At 45.3% G+C, this 21,875-nt stretch overlaps 9 protein-coding genes across 9 annotated transcripts; 5 read left to right on the forward strand and 4 right to left on the reverse strand.

Moving 5' to 3' along the window:
- Nucleotides 1-954: 954 nt before the first annotated feature.
- TRIVIDRAFT_120009 (uncharacterized protein) lies at nt 955-1,722 on the forward strand (the record flags this gene model as incomplete). The annotated part of the gene is made up of 1 exon (XM_014099690.1): nt 955-1,722. A coding segment is annotated over one exon (768 nt), but the record flags the coding sequence as incomplete, so codon positions are not given.
- A 635-nt stretch (nt 1,723-2,357) lies between these two features.
- TRIVIDRAFT_69986 (uncharacterized protein) lies at nt 2,358-3,215 on the reverse strand (the record flags this gene model as incomplete). The annotated part of the gene is made up of 1 exon (XM_014099691.1): nt 2,358-3,215. The coding sequence occupies one exon, from the start codon at nt 3,213-3,215 to the stop codon at nt 2,358-2,360; it is 858 nt and encodes a 285-aa protein (XP_013955166.1).
- A 1,480-nt stretch (nt 3,216-4,695) lies between these two features.
- Nucleotides 4,696-5,833, forward strand: TRIVIDRAFT_192458 (uncharacterized protein; the record flags this gene model as incomplete). The annotated part of the gene is made up of 3 exons (XM_014099692.1): nt 4,696-4,713; nt 4,791-4,907; nt 4,994-5,833. The coding sequence occupies 3 exons, from the start codon at nt 4,696-4,698 to the stop codon at nt 5,831-5,833; spliced, it is 975 nt and encodes a 324-aa protein (XP_013955167.1).
- Nucleotides 5,834-6,085: 252 nt separating this feature from the next.
- Nucleotides 6,086-9,931, reverse strand: TRIVIDRAFT_69988 (uncharacterized protein; the record flags this gene model as incomplete). The annotated part of the gene is made up of 4 exons (XM_014099693.1): nt 6,086-7,726; nt 7,788-8,775; nt 8,834-9,230; nt 9,283-9,931. 4 exons carry the CDS (start codon nt 9,929-9,931, stop codon nt 6,086-6,088), a joined length of 3,675 nt encoding a protein of 1,224 aa, XP_013955168.1.
- A 648-nt stretch (nt 9,932-10,579) lies between these two features.
- Nucleotides 10,580-12,153, forward strand: TRIVIDRAFT_51172 (uncharacterized protein; the record flags this gene model as incomplete). The annotated part of the gene is made up of 2 exons (XM_014099694.1): nt 10,580-10,699; nt 10,765-12,153. The coding sequence occupies 2 exons, from the start codon at nt 10,580-10,582 to the stop codon at nt 12,151-12,153; spliced, it is 1,509 nt and encodes a 502-aa protein (XP_013955169.1).
- A 720-nt stretch (nt 12,154-12,873) lies between these two features.
- On the forward strand, nt 12,874-14,766 carry TRIVIDRAFT_124588 (uncharacterized protein; the record flags this gene model as incomplete). The annotated part of the gene is made up of 2 exons (XM_014099695.1): nt 12,874-14,138; nt 14,178-14,766. Coding segments are annotated over 2 exons (1,854 nt in total), but the record flags the coding sequence as incomplete, so codon positions are not given.
- A 366-nt stretch (nt 14,767-15,132) lies between these two features.
- TRIVIDRAFT_59414 (uncharacterized protein) lies at nt 15,133-16,167 on the reverse strand (the record flags this gene model as incomplete). The annotated part of the gene is made up of 2 exons (XM_014099696.1): nt 15,133-15,769; nt 15,833-16,167. 2 exons carry the CDS (start codon nt 16,165-16,167, stop codon nt 15,133-15,135), a joined length of 972 nt encoding a protein of 323 aa, XP_013955171.1.
- A 636-nt stretch (nt 16,168-16,803) lies between these two features.
- On the reverse strand, nt 16,804-17,901 carry KCC1 (calcium/calmodulin dependent protein kinase; the record flags this gene model as incomplete). The annotated part of the gene is made up of 5 exons (XM_014099697.1): nt 16,804-16,857; nt 16,945-17,327; nt 17,378-17,534; nt 17,590-17,797; nt 17,858-17,901. The coding sequence occupies 5 exons, from the start codon at nt 17,899-17,901 to the stop codon at nt 16,804-16,806; spliced, it is 846 nt and encodes a 281-aa protein (XP_013955172.1).
- Nucleotides 17,902-19,060: 1,159 nt separating this feature from the next.
- Nucleotides 19,061-20,283, forward strand: TRIVIDRAFT_69992 (uncharacterized protein; the record flags this gene model as incomplete). The annotated part of the gene is made up of 3 exons (XM_014099698.1): nt 19,061-19,099; nt 19,566-19,788; nt 20,000-20,283. The coding sequence occupies 3 exons, from the start codon at nt 19,061-19,063 to the stop codon at nt 20,281-20,283; spliced, it is 546 nt and encodes a 181-aa protein (XP_013955173.1).
- Nucleotides 20,284-21,875: the final 1,592 nt, after the last annotated feature.

Here is a 21,875-nt window from a genome sequence, read left to right on the forward strand (position 1 = left end):
GCCGGCGCTGGTTTTCCATGATCGACGAGGGTCTGTTTACCCTGCTGTCTCCGATTTCTATCTCAGCGCCGGCCGGCATCGTTGCGAACAGGAAGAGATGAGTACCATACAGACACGGGGTGTCGAGGCGCTCTGGGCCAGTTTCCTTGGAACAATGCCCATCTTTTTGAACATTCTTCAATGACAGCTACGGTGCCGGAAATGGCACCTCTGCCATAAAACAGTACATAATGATGAGAGGAAGCTCGCACTGTACCAGCCACAGTTCGCAAGAGTGCATCAAATAACGATTGTTACAGCCACGCCAAGACATGACGTCTGTCAACATAACCTAGATATAAAGAGCTTCTGCATGTGTATGACTCACATATCATTTGTTTGCTCATGTTTTACCCCGCCAACAACAATGATAAATTGCGGCTAATTGGAACATGAAACAATACGTGCATCCAGCTGTGTGAATGGACCTAGTCAGGGGAGCCCATGTGAACTCTTCTGTTGTTGACTGTAGGGATCCGACTGCGCTAGATCATCATACCAAAGCCACATATGCCCATGTTGTAGGAAGCATTGACGTCTTGGTACATTGGTAAAGTGAATGGCAGCCACTGAATTGCGCCCCTTGATGCCACAAACCAGGTCGTAACAGTCACTCCACGGCTGCCTACATGTATTTGCTGCCTATTTCCTGCAAGTGCAAGAACAGAGCCTCTCAACAATTATTGCAGCAGCACCTTAAGATTTGGCTCTTTATTTATGCCCTTGATAAATAAAGCATAGTGGTCACTTTATTCTACCATCGACCGCAATTAATCAGCCTTTCCGTTCTCCAAAATAAACATGGTGGCTCAACCATTTACAGGCCCTCAGGGCCAGCGCTACTCTCGCCGCCCGGGCCTCAGGAACTCGATGGTTCCTCTTCATCAGCGACTCCTCTCCAAAAGGATTGATGCGCAAGAAGACTCACCTCTATTCTCCCTCCTTCCGGCGGAAATACGCGCCAAGATATTTACCTTTGCGCTGTCGCACTATGAAGACACGCAAGCATTGTACAACACCAACACCTTCTACTCACGACCCTCGTATTTTGCACCGCGCAAGACCAGCACCGATTTGCTTAGGACATGCCGCGCCATTTACCGTGAGACCTGGCCCCTCCCAGTTGCCCTCTGGGAGGAGACAGTCTGGATGGGCCATAGACTGAGAGCACCGCCTGAATACTGTCATTGGAAGCGTGCAGGAAAATTACAGCGGCTCTTGCCCAGCCTCGCACGGCAGTTAGGCCAAGAAAAGGCCGAGATTGGAAGCCTCCATGCGTTTGTACAAATGTTTCGCCTAGAGCATGATGATCTGGCTAGCCTACTACGGACACCTGGATTACACCCTCGACAGCTCACTTTGACAATTCGCGATACAGACTGGAGATACTGGAGGCAAAACTGGCCACTACGCTTCACAGCCAAGTGGATCAAAGAAGTCTCTAGCGCTCTATCCCCCTCAAAGACCGAATTCAGAATCGAACTTGAGGCATGTGAATCAAGGAAAGACGAGGTTGACGCCATTGGCAAGCACATCGCAGAAAACTGGTTCTTCGGACAATATGGTGGAACCATCTTATATGCAGATGTTTCAGGCAAATGCCATAAAGTTTCCCGATGGACGGGACCGAGTATAGAGGGTCCTTCATGCTATCTGAACTATTACATCTTGACCATCACTTTCGAGACGGAACTCGCGTTGCTGAGGAAAGGTGGAGTCGCTAGTGAAACGGCAAGAAGAAATGCTGGGAACCCTTTTTACGAACATGTGCCGGCGAATACAGGTGATGCTGAAGATGAAGATGAAGCAAATTATGAAGCTTTTGACGAGGACTGCCATTATTTTTGGAGTAGTGAGGCTTTTGATTGCGTATTGGAGGCGATGCCACTGCCAGATGACATGGATGACGACCTTTAACAAAGGCTTTATGGTATTCAAATCTGCCGCTCAAATTCCCTTTATTTATTTATACGTTATGTTTAGCATATTTACATGTTATACTTCACTTTCCTACTTAAAATCTTGTGCCACAAAGTATTTCAACATGTGTATTATGGCCGCGCAAGCGCAATGCTGGAGAGGCATGCAAAAACTGTGAGTAGTGAAGTTTATGTTTGGTGATGTGATTGAACCGGAGCGGTTCCCGCTTTATTTGTAATGGAGAATGAGAAGTCACAGTTTTCCTATTATATAATCAATTGAAAGGCTTAATTGGTAACCATGCTTCTTTAGTATGAATAGAACCTTTGAGTAAAAGGTATGAGGGTAAGTTACTCATTTTTCGGCTAAAAAGTCTGCTTTGATTGTAATCTACAGTTCTATCGCTTTTGAAGGAACTCTTCAACTATTGTGTTGAATTTGGCATCGTTTTCCCAGAACATGAAATGGCTGCCACCTTCGTCTTCCTCAAATATCTCTACTCGGCTGCCGGGTATCTGCGAAGCAATCCATCGACTACACTCTCCACCCATAACGCTCCCCTCAGCACCGACAACGAGCGTGGGGACAGTGATCGTTGGTAGAACATCTCTCCAATCCTGGGCAGCGTGGTTTACCAGCAATGCCGCAGCATCCTCGAGCTTCATCTTGCTGCATTGCTGCACCATCCATTCAAAGTCTTCTGTACTCAACAATGGTGAGAACAAGGATCTCAAGAATGCCGATGCAAACTCATGGCCTCCGGCTGCGCGGAGACTGGCCCCCATTTCAAGAGTTTTAGCATGTGTAAATATAGCCCCTAGGGATTTTGCGACGCCCGATTCCCATGCTGGATCCGCGATCATGCAAGGCGATTGATCGATAAGTATGAGGCGAGAGACTCTTTTGCGAGAAGCTTCGAAAGTGTCCCAATATCCCCAGATTACTGAACAGCCCATAGAATGCCCACAAAGAGTTACATCCTCAAGATCCAGCTGAGTGATGACTTCGTGTAAATCTGCGGCCAATCTTGTAATTCGGTACCCTCGGCCAGGCTTGTCAGAGTCACCTTGGCCACGATGATCAATAGCGATGACACGGTAGTTGGTGCTGAAATATGCAATTTGCTTTCGCCATTGGATCGCAGTTTGGACCCAGCCAGGAATCAGGAGCAGAACAGGGCCAGAGGTATTTCCGGCGGTAATATATCTCAGCGTAACACCATCAAAAGTTGTAATACTGCCGGAGGATGTTGACATTTTGGGGTCAAAGGTTGTTTTAATTCAGAGTTGTCTGTATTCACTTAGAAATGATTTCATTTATATAGTCAGATTATGGCAATATCATATTGAAGAGACGAATGGATGGCATGTTACATAGGTAGCCAAGCAGAGGCCTACGGCAATTAATTACGTGGCATGATACACCCCTTGAGCAACAAAAATAGAAATAGCCATTGATCATTTTTGATTAGTTATTGAGCAATTGTTGAATGGTGCTTCTTTCTCGTTTAAAACAAACATGTCTATCAGTGAGATTTTAGTCGTTTGTTACGCGGTAGACTACTTCAAAAAAATATTGGTATTGGGCTGCCCCTTGGTCAGATTTCAGCGGGGCTTTCAGTTATCAATTAATTGAAGTTGGGCTACAAGTTGGCAACTGGAAACCCCGCTGAAGGCCTGGCCTAGGGGTAGCAATGCATACTATCATAAAATACATGTGGACCAAGACCCGGCACAACTTAAAAACCACGGCATTACTGGACAGCATTTTACCACATTCGAACGGTGGTAAATCATGGGGCGAACGGAGCGTTGCATTTGAATCGGGATATGCCACGTGTGGGACTGAGCAGGCATGCTGGTAATGCCACGACACTCGAACAAAACCGGATTTATAAATCCGAAAACTATACTCCATTAATAGATAGCTTCTATTCTGGACACTATTATGCTGACATTGAAGTTGGAGTTACAAAGCCACAAGCAGCTTATTAGATATGCTATGTGAGGGGACTCTGCTTCATTTGGCTAGGCGGGATAGTATCTACTAAGCTTATTTTGCATAATATTTCCCGTCTCTATACTCCCACTTTCTTATTCTCACAGGTGTTGAGAAGCAATAGAGCATATGCATGCTTATGGTTTTGCGCATCCCAGCAAACCATCCCACACCCTCTTCTCATTACTTGCGCATGACAACCCCTTACAAGCCTCCTTCTCCGTCGCTCCCTTTTTTTTTCGTGTTGCATTTGCTAATCCTTTAAATAACGGCGCTTGTGAGTTTTTTCCACAAGAATATTAGCCGCGGTCTTGTTAGGGATATCCACAGCCTGAAGCTCGTCTGTTCCCACGCGATTCACCCGCTTCAATCTATGTATATTGATTCAGGTAAAGTTCAATATTCGACTACTACGAGAAAGCCGATGAGGGGATTAGCAGCTTAAAAAGTCCTAGCTTGGATTGATAAAGGCTTGGAAATACCGTCCCCGCGCTGTGGCTTTAGATTTGTAAGCTTAATCATCGCGTCATTGTCATTACTTGCAATACTGTAGATGAGGTATTGGAGTGTAAATAAAGATTCGCGGCTTCGTTTTATTTAAAACCGGTATGCCCGTTCATACATCCATTACGAATAGGAAAGAGAGCATATACAAGCTTATTCTGCTATAAAATCGGCATGATATTTTAAAGTTTCATTCCGTAGTTGGGATAAAATAACTTCAGTTAGTTGTACAAGATGTCATCGGCTCAGCAAGTATAACAGCCATCCCTCAAATTTAGGTATTATTCCATTCAATCACTCACCTAGTCTTCTAGATATATCACGACAAGGGACGTTTTACTCGCCCGGACAGTATTTTTCGAAATTTTATCTCAAAGGACCCAAACTCGCGGTTTCCAGCGGAAAAGGGCCGCTATGCGCTGTACCTCTCTCCAGGGTGTCCATGGGTTAGTAAGGACGAACATCACCAAACCATAATCTTACTTCCTTTGAAGTTATTGAAAAAGAAATGCATCTGACATCACCTATATAGGCCCATAGAACCATAATCGTACGGCTCCTAAAAGGCCTGGATTCTATCATTGATGTCTACCAAGTCCATTTTCACATGGGCCCCGAGGGATGGTACTTCAGTGGAGAAGGAGGTTCTCTTACTGAAGATCCTTTACACGGATTCAAGAAACTTAAAGAACTGTATCTCAAAGCGGATCCCAACTACACTGGTCGATATACAGTGCCTGTATTATGGGATAAAAAGGCCGACGTCCTAGTCAATAACGAATCTTCAGAAATTATCCGTATGCTCTACTCCGAATTCGACGAGTTCCTTCCGGAGGATCTCCGTGAAGAAAACCGTCCTGGAAAGGGTCTCTATCCGCAACAACTCAGAGCTGAGATTGACGAAATGAACGATTGGGTGTACAACACTGTCAATAATGGTGTCTATAAAGTCGGTTTCTCCAAATCGCAAGAATCGTATGACGAAAACATCCGTCCACTATTCGCGTCTCTTGACCGCCTTGAAGAACATCTTAGTCATGGAAAACCTTTTCTCCTTGGAGACTTCATTACTGAGGCCGATATACGCTTATACACAACCTTGGCACGCTTCGACGTTGCCTACCACAGTGTTTTCCAATGCAACCTAAAGTCAATTCGGCATGACTATCCCCGACTTCATTCCTGGCTTCGGAGACTGTATTGGGATCAGGATGAAGAAGGGCCACTTAGGGCTGCCTTTTATCGCACGACAGCACCCAATATTGGGCGCTATGCGCTGGGATATGCGGATTCTAAATGGAGAATTGTCCAGGAGAGCCAGGGACCTCTAATAGTACCAGCTGGGCCATTAGTGTTGATGGAACCTTTGTAAAAGAAAGCGTTCCGAGTCAGTTTTGTAGTCTGATAACGCGCTCCAGATAATTTAATTAATGTCTAAACCGACACGGTCGATGGGCTTGAGCACATGAAACGTCCAAAAGAATTGTCCATCACACGTCACTTCAAACGGAGATCCACGTTATATATAACACTCACATACGAACTTGAAGCTGATATGATATGATTAAAGGATAACAGTACACTACTGCTTTGTTGTATGATAGTAAATGCGCCATACATGTCTTCAAAGCAATTTAACAGCATCTTCTAATAACCAACGAACCATCTCCAAGACAGTCTCCTCATCCTTTTCCGCATCAACAGGCACAATGTCATATTCCTTACTGCCAGGCTCCTCATATAAGTCAATCTGGCTATCAACCAAATGTTGGCTCATATAATGCCCCTTGCGCTCTTGTAATCGCCTAGCAAGAACCTCTCTATCAGCCTCTAAACTGATAAAAACGACCTTCACTTTGTGTGCCGTCATATAGTGACGAATCTGGTCACGATATACTTCCTTTAGTGCTGAGCAGCTGATCACAACTGAATCATAAGCAAGGTCAAAGAGAGTGCCTGTTGCGCGGTGGTTGATTCGATCTATCCATGATATGCGATCATCATCCGCAAGGCTCACACCAGACCGCATTTTTTCAACGGCCTGGCGAGAGTGCAATTCATCCCCTTCAATAAAAGGAACATCGAGAGTTTGTGATACCTTCTTCCCAATGGTAGATTTGCCGGTTCCGCAAGGACCGATCATGATGATAGCCATTTTCTCAACACCAGCAGGAGATGATGACTTCTTCCACGCCTTTTCGGTCAAGTAGCTGACAAATTTTGCGACATGTTCATCCACGAGATTGGGAATTTTGTTCAAAGCTGGCGACAATGATCTTGCGACATCGGTAGCGAACATGTTAGACGGATTGAATGAATCCTTATCATACTTGGATGCGAAGAAGTCTGTCAATTTGATCGGTGGGTTGGCAATTGGATCTGGATTTGATGCTCGGAGTCTCTTAATCCACTCCTTTGGCTCAACTTCGTCAAAGACAAGCCCACATTTATGTAGAGCTGGTATGAGATCGTTATTCCAGCTAAAAACACGTGGGTTAGTTATGTTGGCAAAAATGCTGCCTGCATCAGAGAGCGATATATCTGTCACAGCATCTGCGACAACATCAACGGGTAGCCACGACGGCGTCTCTTGGAGTTTTGGCAGAGCTCCAATCGTTATTGCAGTTTGCATCATCATAGGCACGGCTTCTTGTGCATTCCAGACGCCGTGTATTGTATCTCCAATGATTTGTCCAACGCGCAACACGCGGGTCGTAACGCCGTGAGAGGAAGCCTTAGCACAGATATGCTCAGCTACTGCCTTGGATTGAGCATATCCCATATTCTGGGCCCACGCAAAGTCTGGGGCTCGTTCAGGTACCGGCACTATTGTCGCTTGTGAACATGTACTGACAGATGAACAAAAATTCATCGTTGCTGGCGGCTGCGCAGATTGGCAGAGGGATATAAGGTGAGACACGCCAGCGATATTTCCCTTTTCGAAGCTCGACAGATGCATATTAAAATTGACTGACCAAGCGCAATGAATAACAGCGGACAAATTCTCAGTAACTGTCTCGTAAGCCGATTTAGAAAGGCCAAGATCCGGTTCAGCTAGGTTGGAGGGCAGAGTTATGATCTTGCGCCGGGAGGATAATGGTAGCGAATGATATACCCTTCTTTGCATCATCGAGCTTACAACACGTTTTTGGCCATGAGATAAGTCGCGAGCGCGGACAAGACAGTATATTTGGTCAACATCTGGTCGAGAGGCTAACTTTGCAACGACATGTGCTCCTAGGGAACCTGTGGCTCCCGTAACAACCTGGCAAGGACAAATGTTAAAAGGAGATATAATTGGAAGTATCGTAGAAAGATGGACTTACGATGGATGATCTAGAAGATATAGACAGAATCTCTGTCGAATATCGCGTCACGAGACTTTCCATCTGTTGTTCGATCGATGGCTCCTCGTCCGTATTGCGACCAATTCGGAGATTAAGTAAGAAGGAACTCAATCTATTGATCGACGGTTGCTCAAACACGACTTGTTGTCCAAGCTTATTTCCGCCAATATCAACTGTCCTAAGAATCTCACTTCTCATATGGATAGCTTGCAAAGAGTCTAGGCCCAACACAAAAAAGTCGTCATCGTCCTCAACTGTTGTAGGTGAGTGAAGAGTCTTTTGAAGCAAGCCTCTCAAAAAGTCTTGGAGCTCCGGGAGGCTGAACTGCACAAGCTCTCTGGACACAGTGTCAGCAAGATCATAAGCCTCTTCAATCTCCTGCTGAAATTGCTTATAAAAGGCTTGGCGTATTATGCTCCCCTTGTCTGTTCGAGGATACGAACAATCATGCGGCAGTACTCGAATCATGTTTCGTGAAATTCGAGCAAAGGCATCCGCAGTTTGGTTTGCTAATTCGACAACTGGCCAAATTGTATCCAGAATCTCCTCAGTAGCACGATCTGCCAATGCTGCAGCAGGAATAAGCAGCATCCCAAGATGCGCCCGGCCAGCGCCAAATACGACAACTTCAGCGACATTTTTGTTGGATCGAATCTTTCCCTCCATCATGACAGGATTGAATTTCTCGCCGTTTACAAGAACGATTGTGTCGTCGAGTCGGGCAATGTATTTCCACGCTCTAGGAATGCTTGGGTGAGGCTGGAATAGGTCTTTGGTCGCATAAGAGCCATCATGTTGGTTAGATTGCACTTTAGATGGCCAACCATCCAGAACAACGCATTCGTAAAGGCCTGGCCCTCGCGGAACCCATCTTAGAAACTTGGACAATTTTTCGCTCTCCCGTACGTAATTCCACTCCTTGTCACCTTCAGGTCGGAAAGAGGTCATCAGTTGCCCAACTTCTGTCCTATTAATCATTAATATTCCCGTACTTGGTAATCTGAATAGGTATCAAATTGACTTACGCGCCATAATGACCAATCAAGTTGACTCCATTCTCAACGAGTAGGTTTCCGAGGTCATCTGGACAGGCTGAGCCGCCATACATCACAACCTTCAATTCTTGAAGAACGCTAATGCCTCTCTGTGTTTCCGAGAGTAGCTTGAGTGCATACGGAACGCCATAGAATATCTCGAAATTATTTGCTTGCATAATTTTGAGCAAATAGTCTTGCGTCAATGGAAGTTCGGCGTTGTAAAGATGAATCGACTTTCGGCTATGTAATGCTCGAAAGAAGTTGCAAATACCATGATTGTGAAACAACGGCAATGTAATGAATGATTTCATATTCATGCTCACGGAGTAATTTGCAAGACATGACTTGTGAGATTGGTATATCGGCTTTGGATGGCCAGTCGATCCTAACCACTCATCAGCACTTGGGTAGAATAATACAGCGCACCGGAATCTTACCGCTTGAATGGATTATGAAGGCAATGTTTTGGGTCTCAATCTCAGCATCCAGCTGAGCATCTAGTTGAGTGTCACCATGGGCCTCAATAGAATACTCAAATACCGCACGGTCAACAATGTCGAGGAGCTGTAGCGAAGGTACTAATTCCTGGACCTGCTTGGCGGTATTTGAATGCCTCTTGTCGGTAATAATTGTAGCTGTTGATGTAGCATTTATGAGGGATTCAACGGCTTCCACTGTGATCCTTGTAGAGACAAGCAAAACTGTGTGTCCGAGCTTTGTCAAAGCTAGCAAGGTTATGAGATACTCCAAGTTGGATAGGCCCAAGAGAGCTACCACACGCGGCTTTTCTTGGGAGGTCTTGCGTGCGGGAACGTGTTGTGCATAGCGACTCGCTGCTCTCCAAGCAAAAACATCAAGTTCTTGTATGTTGTAATCTATAAAGTCGATACCAGACCTCGGATATGAGACAATATGATCTTGAGGATAATAGATAGCCCGCTGCCGTACCAATGCATCGACTGTTCGTAATGTAGAATCAGACTTGAATGCATTGATAGCAGTGGCTGAGGATTGCGTTAGAATGTGTCCTGTCGAGTTGTTGGTAGGCTCTGCCCGAGAAGAAGGAACGTAAATCGTTGCGGGCATGATGGCTCTCTAACTTGATTCACTCATATAGAGCCACGAGAAATTTCTTTCGATGATTGTGGGAATACGCGGCCTATTTCACAACGAAGCAAAGTCAATCATATCCGCGCTCTATGACTAAGCTTACCAAGGATGGCAATCCGGAGTCTGGCAACATAGAGTCTAGCAATTGATATTGCTCCTAACGTTGCCTTTGTCGACGATTTAATTCAGCGGACTTTTATCCGATACCGCGATGATCTCTTCTTGGCTACGGATAAAGGTCCGCTAAGTTTACCGTTTTGTAGCTAGATGTGAGTGGAACTTACCCCAGATCACCAAGCGCGGGGCTAGAGAAAAATCTGGGGATTTGGTAGAGGTGCTGTCATGCGTAAACGTGTGGGAGTGGATGAAGTTCCTGTTTATAATAAAATGTTGATACATCCAGATAAATCCATCGTACAAGAAACAAGAGACATCTTTGTTGTTTCCATACAGCATTGTGGAGCCTCTTTGGGTCAAATTCCTGAGACAAGCTGGCTATTTTGATCGAGATTTCTATCTTCTTGACATCTTTCAATAGGACGTAACATGGCGGGAGATTCTGTCAAAGTCGACAAACCTGATATCGTCATGGTTGACGATCGAGATGATCCCACAAACCATGATATGGGAAAGTCGGCTCAAGTTAGAGTCATTGACAACATACCCGTCTTGGGTTTGAGCGAAGAAGACGCAGCTTTCTATAACAGCATAACAGAAAAACAAAGGAAGACAATTATCAGAAAGGTGAGATAGCCTAATTACCAATACTAAATCAACGTTACTTGATGCTCATTGTTGATATGATGCAGGTCGATTTGCGTCTGGTACCCATGCTAGCGATTCTATACCTTATCTCGCAGCTTGATCGCGCAAATATCGGCAATGCAAAGATTGAAGGTCTTTCTGAAGACCTTCACCTCGTCGGAAACCAGTATAATGTTGTATTGGCTCTTTTCTTCATCCCATACATCTTGCTTGAAGTTCCCAGCAATGTGTTGTTGAGGAAGTTTAGGCCCTCAGTCTATCTTGGTTCGCTCGTCACACTCTGGGGAATTATCATGACTATGCACGGTGTTGTCAATAACTTCGGCGGTTTACTCGCTGTGCGACTCCTTCTCGGTGTCTTTGAAGCTGGGTTTTATCCTGGCGCGGTTTATCTCTGCGCATTTTGGTACATGCCTAAAGAGCTTGCCACCAGAATTGCATACTTCTACTGTACCAGTGCTTTATCTGGTGCATTCTCTGGTCTGTTGGCTGCAGCAATTGCTCTGATGGATGGGGTTGGTGGTTATGAAGGATGGCGGTGGATATTTCTCCTCGAGGGCATTGCTACCACTTTACTTGGCGTGCTTTGTTTCTTCTTTCTTGTTGATTCTCCGTCACTTTCCAGTGGATGGCTATCTCCCGGTGAGATCAGATTTCTCGAACTCCAAACATTTGTGAAGCAAGGTGGGCGTTTCTCGGAGCAGCACTCTGATAAAAGATTCAACTGGTACGAATTCAAAATGGTGCTTACCAACTGGAGGCTTTATCTTCAAGCCTACATTTTGCTGTGCATTTCAGCCTGCTCCTACGGAACTAAATTTACTCTTCCTTCAATTATCAAGGCAATGGGATTTACCAACAACACAATCGCACAGCTTATGACAGTACCTGCTTATGTGGCAGGAGGCATTTCTTCTATTCTCTTTGCCTACTTGTCCGATCGCTTTCTGTGGCGGATGCCCTTCATTGCTGCTCCTATGTTGCTCATCACCATCGGGTACGCCGTGGTGATGGGATTCAACGGAAAACTAGGAGGAAGCCATACAGGGCCAGGATATTTTGCTCTTGTATTGACGTGCATGGGTATCTATCCTGTCCATCCGTCTGCTACCAGTTGGGCGGCCAACAACCTGGCTCCAGCTAACCGCCGTGCTATTGGACTTGCTTTTTGCATTTGCATGGGCAACATCGGAGGTATCATTGGCAGCTTCATGTATCTTGATAAAGAAGCTCCTACATATCACACTGGATTTGGACTTTCCCTGGCCTTTGGTGCCTCTGGCGTCCTTGCGGCTCTGCTACTGGAACTGAGCTATATCTGGGCTAATAAACAGAAGTCGAAGATTCCTGAGGAGGAAGTCAGGGCGCAGTTTTCGGAAGACGAATTGCTAAAGCTGGGTGATAAGAGCCTGCTGTTCAAGTACACGCTCTAAGAGATGACATGCCCTGTTGAGATTTGGAGTTGGTAGTATTGGAAAGCTACACCACCTGTAGCTACATATGTTATTGAGCGAATTCGTCATTCTTTTGTTACGGATAGTTTCAGACTGCCACTACTTTTATATTTTCCTTCTCACCAGTTCTGACAACCCAGCTATTGCATTTTCTGTTTCCTCTTTTAGTACTCAATTAATGTATCTTTCATGTCTTCGAATCCCGTCAAATTACGTTTGCAATTGACCGCCATATTGTAACATAAAATCCATGGCCTAGAATGTTGTTTTAATGCCCTTTCATTATCTTTCGACTCTTTGTAAATTAAAATATAATCATCATACCACCTGAAACTCTAGCGGCTTAGATCAAGACTAGGCCTTCCAAAGTGGACCATGGTTGTTTCTCTCGTAAGCTTCTCATAGCATCCCCGCAAACGTGACACTATCGCGGCCCCTGTCTTTTCCTCCACAACTCGACGCAACTATTTTAGCACTCCGCTGGATTTCCCCGGTATTAAAACTGCATCCTTCGGCTTCTTTTCCGCCTCTTGGGCTGTGTTTCTCGCTTCGTCGCAGGGACAACAAGAACACCCAGCGATCCATTTCGGAAACAAGGAGTGTCAAATTTGTATCCACCACGTTTTGACTAGTCATCAAATGGAACCCGAGCTTACAAGCCAGAAGAGGAGCGCTGAGAGCGTTGAAGATATCCCTAGGGATCCTTCTGACCCGGCCTCTCGGAAGACGCGTAAGGTTAGTCGCGCTTGTGACTTTTGCAAGTCCAGAAAGGCAAAATGCAGTGGTGACCAACCGTGCGCAAAATGCATATCAAGAGGCCGGGTATGTTTGTATGAAGCAAAATATACTCGCGGTATGCCGCCTACGCCCCCTCCATCATCTGATGTTAGCCACCGGCGGTCTGCAGGTGGGAGCAGACATTCTTTAACAGAAGGCTTCACCATCACTGAAGCTGTGTCCTTCATACCAAACTCTGGCGGAACTCCCAATGATAATGTGCCGTTAGACCAGCCATCTCAACGACCCGGGGGGGCAGCTGCTCCCTCCCGCGCATCTCCGGAGCTGGGAATGGCGGAAATTCAAGGCCAGGTATTTGATCCAACGTCAAGCTTGGCCTTTCTTCATCGAGCATCAAGGCGCCTCTCTGCCCAAGGGAGTAGCCAGGGAATTGATGATTCTCGATCGCTGGCAGAGAACCAACTAGTGTATATGGCAGGAGACAAGCCATTGGCAATTGAAAGAGAGGGCATTCAGCAGCAGCCCAGTCTACCCGATCCAGAGGAAGCTAGGGCTCTCTTAGCCCTATATTTCGATGTCTGTATCGCGACTTACCGAATTTTGCATCGTCCATCTACAGAAGCTTGGCTGAGTATTATGGAGAGCAACTTAAGAGAAGGGGTGGCTGTATGGCACACTATCAGTCGTACCAAAGCAGCTATTATATACGTAATACTTGCAGTTGCCAAGTTCCATCAAGAGAAGTCCAAAGGATACCCTACCAAAGACTGCCAGGCCCTCCGCTTAGGCGATATTCTATTCCGCTTCTCGATGCGACTTACGGATGAGGAAACAGGCTTTCCCAGACTGGAGTCAGCTCAAGTCCGCATCGTCCAAGTGCTATACTTGCTCACTACCTCTCGCTTCAATCAGAGCTGGTACATATTTGGAAACGCATTGCAGCTTATATCTGCCCTTGGTTTGCAGCGGCGGGCAGATTGGAGGAGGAGGCAAAAGCCGGCCGATTACATTGAAAAGCAATGCTCTCTTAGAACATTTTGGACCGCATACGTTCTCGACAACTACCTTGGGGTAGTGTTTGGACGGCCACGTCATTTCCACGATGACTATATCGACCAAGAACTACCAGATCGGATCAACGATGAAGACATGTCAGTAGATGGCCCTGTTGGTGATCCCGATGATCGACGCGGGTGCCATACTGACGCCCTAGTTTTTCATGCACGGTAGGACAACGAAGTCTTCCTCTCACACGCGTAAGGCAGGAATTTTATTAACGTGTATAATTGCAGTATTGCTAAGATAATTGGGGCCATCTCACAAGAAATGTACACTGCCAAACATACCTCTGAGATCGAGAGGATAACCGCAGCTAAGGGCTTAACGCAGCGTGTTCGAGACTGGCATCAAAGTCTGCCGGCTCATCTGGGCGCAGTTCATCCGTCCATTTTGATTCCAAGCTATCGAAGACCTGCTTTGGCTCTTGGCCTGGCTCATTCACACGCCATCATGCACGCCAATCGCCTGTTTCTTATGCGCTCTCCAGCCTCTGCCTATTTAACCCAAGTGAGCGATTGCATCAAAGCCGCCAAAGATGTACTGGAGTCGGTGGATAGTATGGCACGTGGAAGCCCTATTTTCCATGCCTTCTGGTGGACTCACTATGTCACATTTTGCGCACTTGTGGTAACGTATGTGTGGGTGATGCAGCAACATCGTATGGGAGCTACCGACGACCCTGGTTACAGGACAAGATTGATGCAACTGGCAGAGAGTTGTCATGGCCACCTTGCTCGAGCAACCGCTTCAAATTCTCCCAGTCGGCGATACGCAGTTATTCTAGAAGGGTTTAGAGCTGCTGCAATGAACCACTCAACTCTACAGCAACAGCAATCAAGAGCGCACTATACTACACCGAAAGAACAGCAATGTGATCGAAATTTGGCCGATCCAGTCCTAGACACTGAAGATAGAGCTGTCTTCCACCCCATTCCTCAGAGCAATTTGGCGACAGAAATGCCTACTTTTCTGGACTGGCAACTAACAGACTGGCTTGATCTAGACTCATCTGTAGGTTTTCCAGTCTACATGCAACTATTCCCAAAGCTAATATCTTTCAGGCTTTTTGGCCGAGTTTCAATTTGGACGAAGTAGTATTATCACCGGATGGAGCTCAACGGGGACATGAGCAGAATTACACTACATAAAGATCTTCATCTTCTATTTCCCAAACTTCTTCAGGTTTTCTGGTCCTGCCTCCTTCGCAATACGTACAATCTCATCGTGTCCAATTTCTTGAAAGATGTCAAAGCCCCATAATGATTGCCAATTATATCGTTTGTTTTTCTCCAGTCCATTTAGCTTTTCGAAAGCATGGGGCGGCAGCTCTTTGACTTGCAAATTTGACGCGATTCGACTGGGCGTGATGCTTTTAGGCAACACAACCGTTCCTCGTTGCACACCCCAGGAATAGAGAACCTGCCCAATATCCCAACCTAATTCTTGACTTAAATCCGCAACCAAGGGATCATCTACCGTTCGGGCCTCTCCGGTTTGGTTGTTTCCAAGAGGAGAGTAAGCTTCTATGAGAATACCCTTGGACTGGCAAAATTCGAACAGCTGGCGCTGCTGGAGGTAGGGGTGTGCCTCAATCTGATTGACAGCTGGGACTATTTTTGTTTTGCTGATGAGATCCTCGAGACGCTTAATGGTGAAGTTGGAAACGCCAATAGCTCGAACTTTCCCTGTTTGCAGCAGGCTCTCCATGGCTGAGTATGTTGCCACTGGGTCAATGTCGGAGAGCTGGAAGACACCTTGATCATCAAGTGGAAACCAATCATCTCCCGACTTGAATGCTCTAAAATGATGTGATGAGCGAATTGAACACTTTAATTCTTGTATGATCAACATGTAGACTTACACCGGCCAATGCATCAGAAACAAATCCAAATAGTCAGTCCCAATGTCCTTGAGGGTCTTGTCCAATGCGCTCTGCACATCTTCCGGGGCGTGCTTTGTGTTCCAGAGCTTTCCAGTAATAAATATATCCTCTCGGGGTACTCCACTAGCACGAATACCTTTTCCTACTTCAATTTCATTACGGTATATTGCAGCGCAATCTATGTGGCGATAGCCAGCTCGAAGGGCTGTTTCAACCGCATGCTCAACTTGTCCTGGCCGAGCCTGCCAGGTTCCAAAACCGACTGCTGGGATTTTAGATCCAGTATTGAGAGTAAAGTGAGTTCTTAGCGGCATTGTGATCATAAAACAAACAACAGGAGAATTCTAATAGCTTAGGCGTTTGATTGGCGGAAGCTTCTCTGCCTGTTCCATGGCGGGCTATATGTAATACATGAAGTATAAGTCAAATCTCATGGGATTGTCGGATTTTTATCCGCGCTGGCTAAGGTTGGATCTTAACACCGGGTGAAGGCTAACTGTCTGTTGACAAATCGGGATGTGCTCTTAAAATAATGGGACTTTATGGTACACTACCCGAGTCATGGTATCGACCCATAATTGCTTGCTACTTTAGTGGTTGTGTATATGGAGTACATATGTGTTGGGTCTTCATTGTAAATGGAAATCATCAGCTTTTCTCAAGTTAATAGGTGGAAATTTGGTACCTAAATGATCACTTTAATGCTACTACTGTTACCTAAAGCACTTCATCGATCTAACTTTGTCATGTTTAATAAGTTACGCCCCCGTATGGCCTTAAAGAACTGCCCGTGTGACAGCACAAAAAATGGTAAATTTTCCTTGCAATTGATCAGATTCGCTCGCGGACTCATCAACCGTAGGTATGTGCCGAAGGTGATGGAGACAGTTCTTTAACGGGACTACTTGAATGCCGCCGCAGAATTTCATCCAACAAATGTCATCCTGTATTCATTTTTGCTGCAAGTTCAGGCAGTCATCGAGCCATGGATGCCCTAGCGCATTCTGGTAAAGTAAATAAAATAAAAGCATTGTCAGATCACTTCGTAGCCAAACGTTGTAATGGATCAAACTGTGTTTGATTGGACATACCTGACAGGTGGGTCGCTTTTCAGGAGATAGATCCATCAGACAGGAAATGAAGTCTTTGGCGTCTTTGGTATTATTCTTCCAAAATTTCTCATGGAAAATTATCTCTCGAGTACACTCCTCGAGAAAGTCTTGTATATTGGTACTCCGGAATGGCATGTAGCCAGATAATAGGACATAGGTGACAACGCCAATAGACCAAACATCGGCGGCTCGACTGTGTCCGACCCGCTGTACTACTTCCGGGGCAGCATATCCAAATGATCCAACATAATCTTTGAAGACCTCTTCAGCAGAACTTTGTATAGCTGATACACCGAAGCCAGTCAAGATTATATGAGAATCGAAAGCTTTTGAAGCATAAACTATGTTCTCAGGTTTTATATCTATTAATAATTAGCAAAGAGCATGCAGTGGGGTTAACTGCGTTACCCACCTCGGTGGATGATGAAGTTACTATGCAGATAGGAAACGGCGCGGAGGATTTGGAGTACAATGGCTATTGCCTCTTTCTCTCGAAATCGAATTATATCGATTATGCGATCAAAAAGACTACCTCCATCTGTATTTTGCGTGACTATGTAGTATTCATCCTAGAAAAAATGTTAAGGATGCAGATATATGTTGTACAAACCCCAGAACACTCACTTTTGATTCAAACCAGTCGATAAGTTGGATAATATGAGGATGATTTAGTCGCTGTAGGGCCTTTATTTCGCTACTTGCTTCTTTTTCTGCCGAGGATGACACCTTTTTTGAGATGGTTTTGATTGCCACTAGACCCGAGGGACCTTCTGCCTCACAGATTATTCCATCTGTTCTATCACGATGAGTTTTTCCAAACCGATATTTTGCTCTAGAAAGTCAAATTAGCAAACATGCTGAAAAGGTGTATCGAAGCCAATTACAAGCTTACTTCTTCATATAGCTTTCAGGCTGCTTTCGCAATCTGTTGATCATAGCTCTCAGAAATGATGACGGAACGCTAACGAGCTTGAGATCGTCATTTTGGCCTGCGACGGGCGACGAAAATTCTGGGGCTGTTTCTTGTTGTAAATCCTGAGGCAAATGCATTTTTTTGCCTTCTTTATCGGCGACTTCCGAGGTATTGGGGTTCGTTTTAGCGGTGCCCTCTTGTTGCAGAATTTCCTCTAGAGGTTGGGACCGCGAACCGCCACTGTCCACATCGTAACGATCATTGCTGCTCGGTGAGCCGTTGTTACTCTCTTTTACGTTCGACATCTGATCTGCAAGGTGGAGGTTCGAGAAAGAAATATAAGATTATGGTTTCTCAGTTGTCGAATAACAATTTTTCGCTTAACTTCAATCTCACATGTCACAGTGAGGAGTATATGGAAATACTCCAGGCATCTCTGTCGGCGGGGTGCGCACACATCAGGATGCATTCAAGTTATTCTGATACCGCCTCTGGTCTAATATTCCGTGCCCTCCACCTGTTAGCGCCTAATATTCACCACTGCCCACGTCGCGGACTTATGTACTTGACTTCGCGAGGCGACGTACAGATCAATTGATACCACTTCTGGTTAGAATACTGTATCTTCAATGTATACTAAGTGCTGCCAACCAACCATCATGGAGACTCCTCAGCCTCTTGCAAGGTACCCCGCATCACGCTGAAAACGAAGGAAGCGCCATGAGACTGTTGACTTTCAAATAGACGAGGTCGCTTTCCTCGACGCTCTGCTTGTCGTTTCTTCCCTAATTCTATCTACATGTGGATAGGCTCTCAAATACGCACACAAATAAATGGAAGTAAGTATCGTACCACCGACGTTCGGGCTCGAGCCAGAGAAACGCAATATGAGAAATTGACAAAGCTGATATCTCGCACCATATCTAGTAACGTCATCATCTATGTCAAGGCTACAGATGATGGCGGAATGAGCCCAGATTATATCTCGACTTCAGGCGAGTTGGCCTTATGTTACATGTATTCACGCTAGCGATAGCCGAGGGAATAACAGCCAGATACGCCCTTCTACTGAAGCAAGTAAGTCGATTTTTCCAACCCTAGGCATCCGTCTACTATAAAGGGCAGAATTCTAAATCCAGAAGAATCGTTGGTGTTTGTGATACCTTCAACATTGGACTGATAATGGAGTATCAAAATACAGGTGTTGAAAGTGCCTGTAAGAGGTAAGTCACGTGCGTGTTGGTGTTGAGAAACACAACCTGTTGGTTCTCAAGCCGTAGCTTCCGCCATCAATTAAAACCTCCAAAACGCACCCTTGCTGTCGTTGCAAAATACTGCATGAAAATACCTCGGCGGTTTGAACCAACATACCTATATATCCATCCATGTTTTATGCTTGAATTTACCCAAAACCTTGTTGGCTTAGCGACCCTGTGATGTGCATCCCTGGTATTAATAGCATAGCCCAGCCTCTAGGATGCAATCAAGCCTTCTCGTTTTGCAAACTCAAACGAGCATATAAGATTTAACAATGGCGCATCTTTCTCCACATCTTGCTACTTTCGTGACAACACTTATCATGCTCATCTAGGTTATTCATCAGTCAAAGATAACGCTGCTAGACTTGGAGGAACAACGGAATGGCGAAACTAAAAAGGGAGAAGTGAAAGGCCTTCTAACCTACTACAGCGAACACGGACCTGATGAGAAGAAGGGGTTCAGAGCCAGGTTCGGTCGCGGCCCAGGCGTTTCAGTTTTGGGATGGCCATCCAAGGGCGGCGTATATGTGTTAGAACAATGCTTCGCTGTCGAACTTGATTTTCTACAGCTGGACCGATTTCAAGATACGCCCCCATCATCTCTCACTGGTTTCGATGCCGATATTGAAGAAGAGGCGCATTGCAATAGGAGTAAGTACCTACTATCAAGTGCTTGCAAGTGTTTTTTGACCCATTTCTATATATTTTTTTTATCTTCTTATCTTTTTCTATTTTCCTCTTCATCGCCGGGATTTCATCTGTAATTTACATCAGCTAGGGATAACGCATTGATGGTTTCAATTCTTTACAAAGCTGCTTTAAGATCATTGATAAGAGGTACTAATTCAAACACCTATTGTAGTGCGGCAACTAGGTGCTACCTGGTGGAGGAGTGAATTCCATTGGAAAATGGGGCTGATTACCGAGTCCGTTTACCCGAATCTGGATATCACTTTTATCAAAATTGGATGGCCTGCTGGAGGTGGAGTCTGGGTTCTCAACATAACAGACGATGAGGCTTTCCATAGAGGTGCTGGTATAATCTACAACGCTTATGACATGGAAGAGCGGTGCAGAATGATCAAGCAACTAGGAGGTGTCTTCTACGAAAATCCGAAAGATTGGCTAGATTTAGATCTGCCTTGAGTTGATACGAAATATCTCGCTCGCTTCTAAGAATTTATAATGGATCACAATACACTGGTGATTTCCACCTAGGTGAAGGTAATGGTGACCATTTATGCACTAAATAATCCTATCTCATAAATATGAATTTCTGCCTTGATCACTTTTCTGTTGAACGGCCAACTGTATGCAGATTGTGGTGCGCGTCTAAATTCTTGCCTGAATCAACACCCAAAGGCTATTATGTACCAGACCCTTTGCACTCGTCAACCGAGCTACTGCGACCACTGACATCGTAATTATCATACTCTACTGCACAGTTGATAACATCATCCAAGTAGACAGGCCGCCGAGGAATTGTACCAGAGAATCTCAGGACACTGCGAATTTGCTATCCTGTCTGAGATTGGCACAAAAAATATAGAGGCAAATCATACCAATAATGCAGAGCCACTTAGTCTACCCAATAAGCTCACACCGCCTGCTACCCCGAGTGATCGAAACATAGATGAGGAGAACAGGACAGCAGACCCAGCGAAGATATTCCATGCAAGTCCGTGGGCAGCTAACAAAGATCCGGCATAGCGAGGATACGTGAAGGGCAAATAACCAAGGATGGCTTGTCCGATCAAAAAGACACCACTATGGCAGATTCCTATGCTGCGCATAGATACAATCCAATGAATTGATGGTTTCGAAGTCCATGCTAATAGTCTGTTGGAAGCGACTTGGCGTAGATTGTCTTAAATGGTAAACATAAACAAGCCCACGGGAATGCAGATTGACCTGCATATACCGGGTAAAAATCTTGCTTCCGGAGGAACATTATCAACTTTCGCAGGTCGCTTATCGGCGGTAAAATATATGTGACAGCTGAGAAAAACGCCTGTGATGAACAAACCCACCATCATCGACAGGAATGCCAACCCCATAGCCCCAAGAATAAACCCATAGATGTCAGGGTAAACAAGAGAGAAAGACTACAAAGAAAAATAAAGAATAGTATATGGCATATCCTAATGCTAGATATGTGGTTGTGAATAAAACTGCTGGCTCAAGGGCGCTGATTGGCCTCCGCCCCATCGTCAACATGTCTTAGATACAATACGACTCCTTATCCACATCCTATTACTTGCAGGCTCGTAACGGACCAGAACATCACGCGAAGTGTTACTTTCGTTTAATCCACAAATTTGACTGTATTAATAATGGTGAGAGGTTTAGTTGCCTAGATCCAACTGTTGTGACTGTGCCTCTTATCTATATTTTAGACAATCTACATGATTCATAGAGACAGCAAAAAGACTAGGATCCCCATGCTGTTACAACAGAATATTTGATGACACCTTCTGAGATGAACAGACTGCAGGTGGCCAACTTGGCGGGGCAGGTTGAGTAGATTCGCAAGCACTGCCTGTATAAAGCTAGCGATTACCATACAATTACAACGCGAACGGTGAGCCTGAAAGGGGTTTTGGGAGATAAGGACTTCATGCAAAGATAAACAGCCGGACTTACAAACTTGAATGCCTCATGGATACAAAAAGAATATTGCAAACTCCGGTGACCGAGTGCCGGCTATGCTAGATGCATCTCCGCCCGATATACTCTGC

The sequence above is a fragment of the Trichoderma virens genome, assembly GCF_000170995.1.
Source record: "Trichoderma virens Gv29-8 chromosome Unknown TRIVIscaffold_76, whole genome shotgun sequence".
NCBI classification, from domain to species: domain Eukaryota; kingdom Fungi; phylum Ascomycota; class Sordariomycetes; order Hypocreales; family Hypocreaceae; genus Trichoderma; species Trichoderma virens.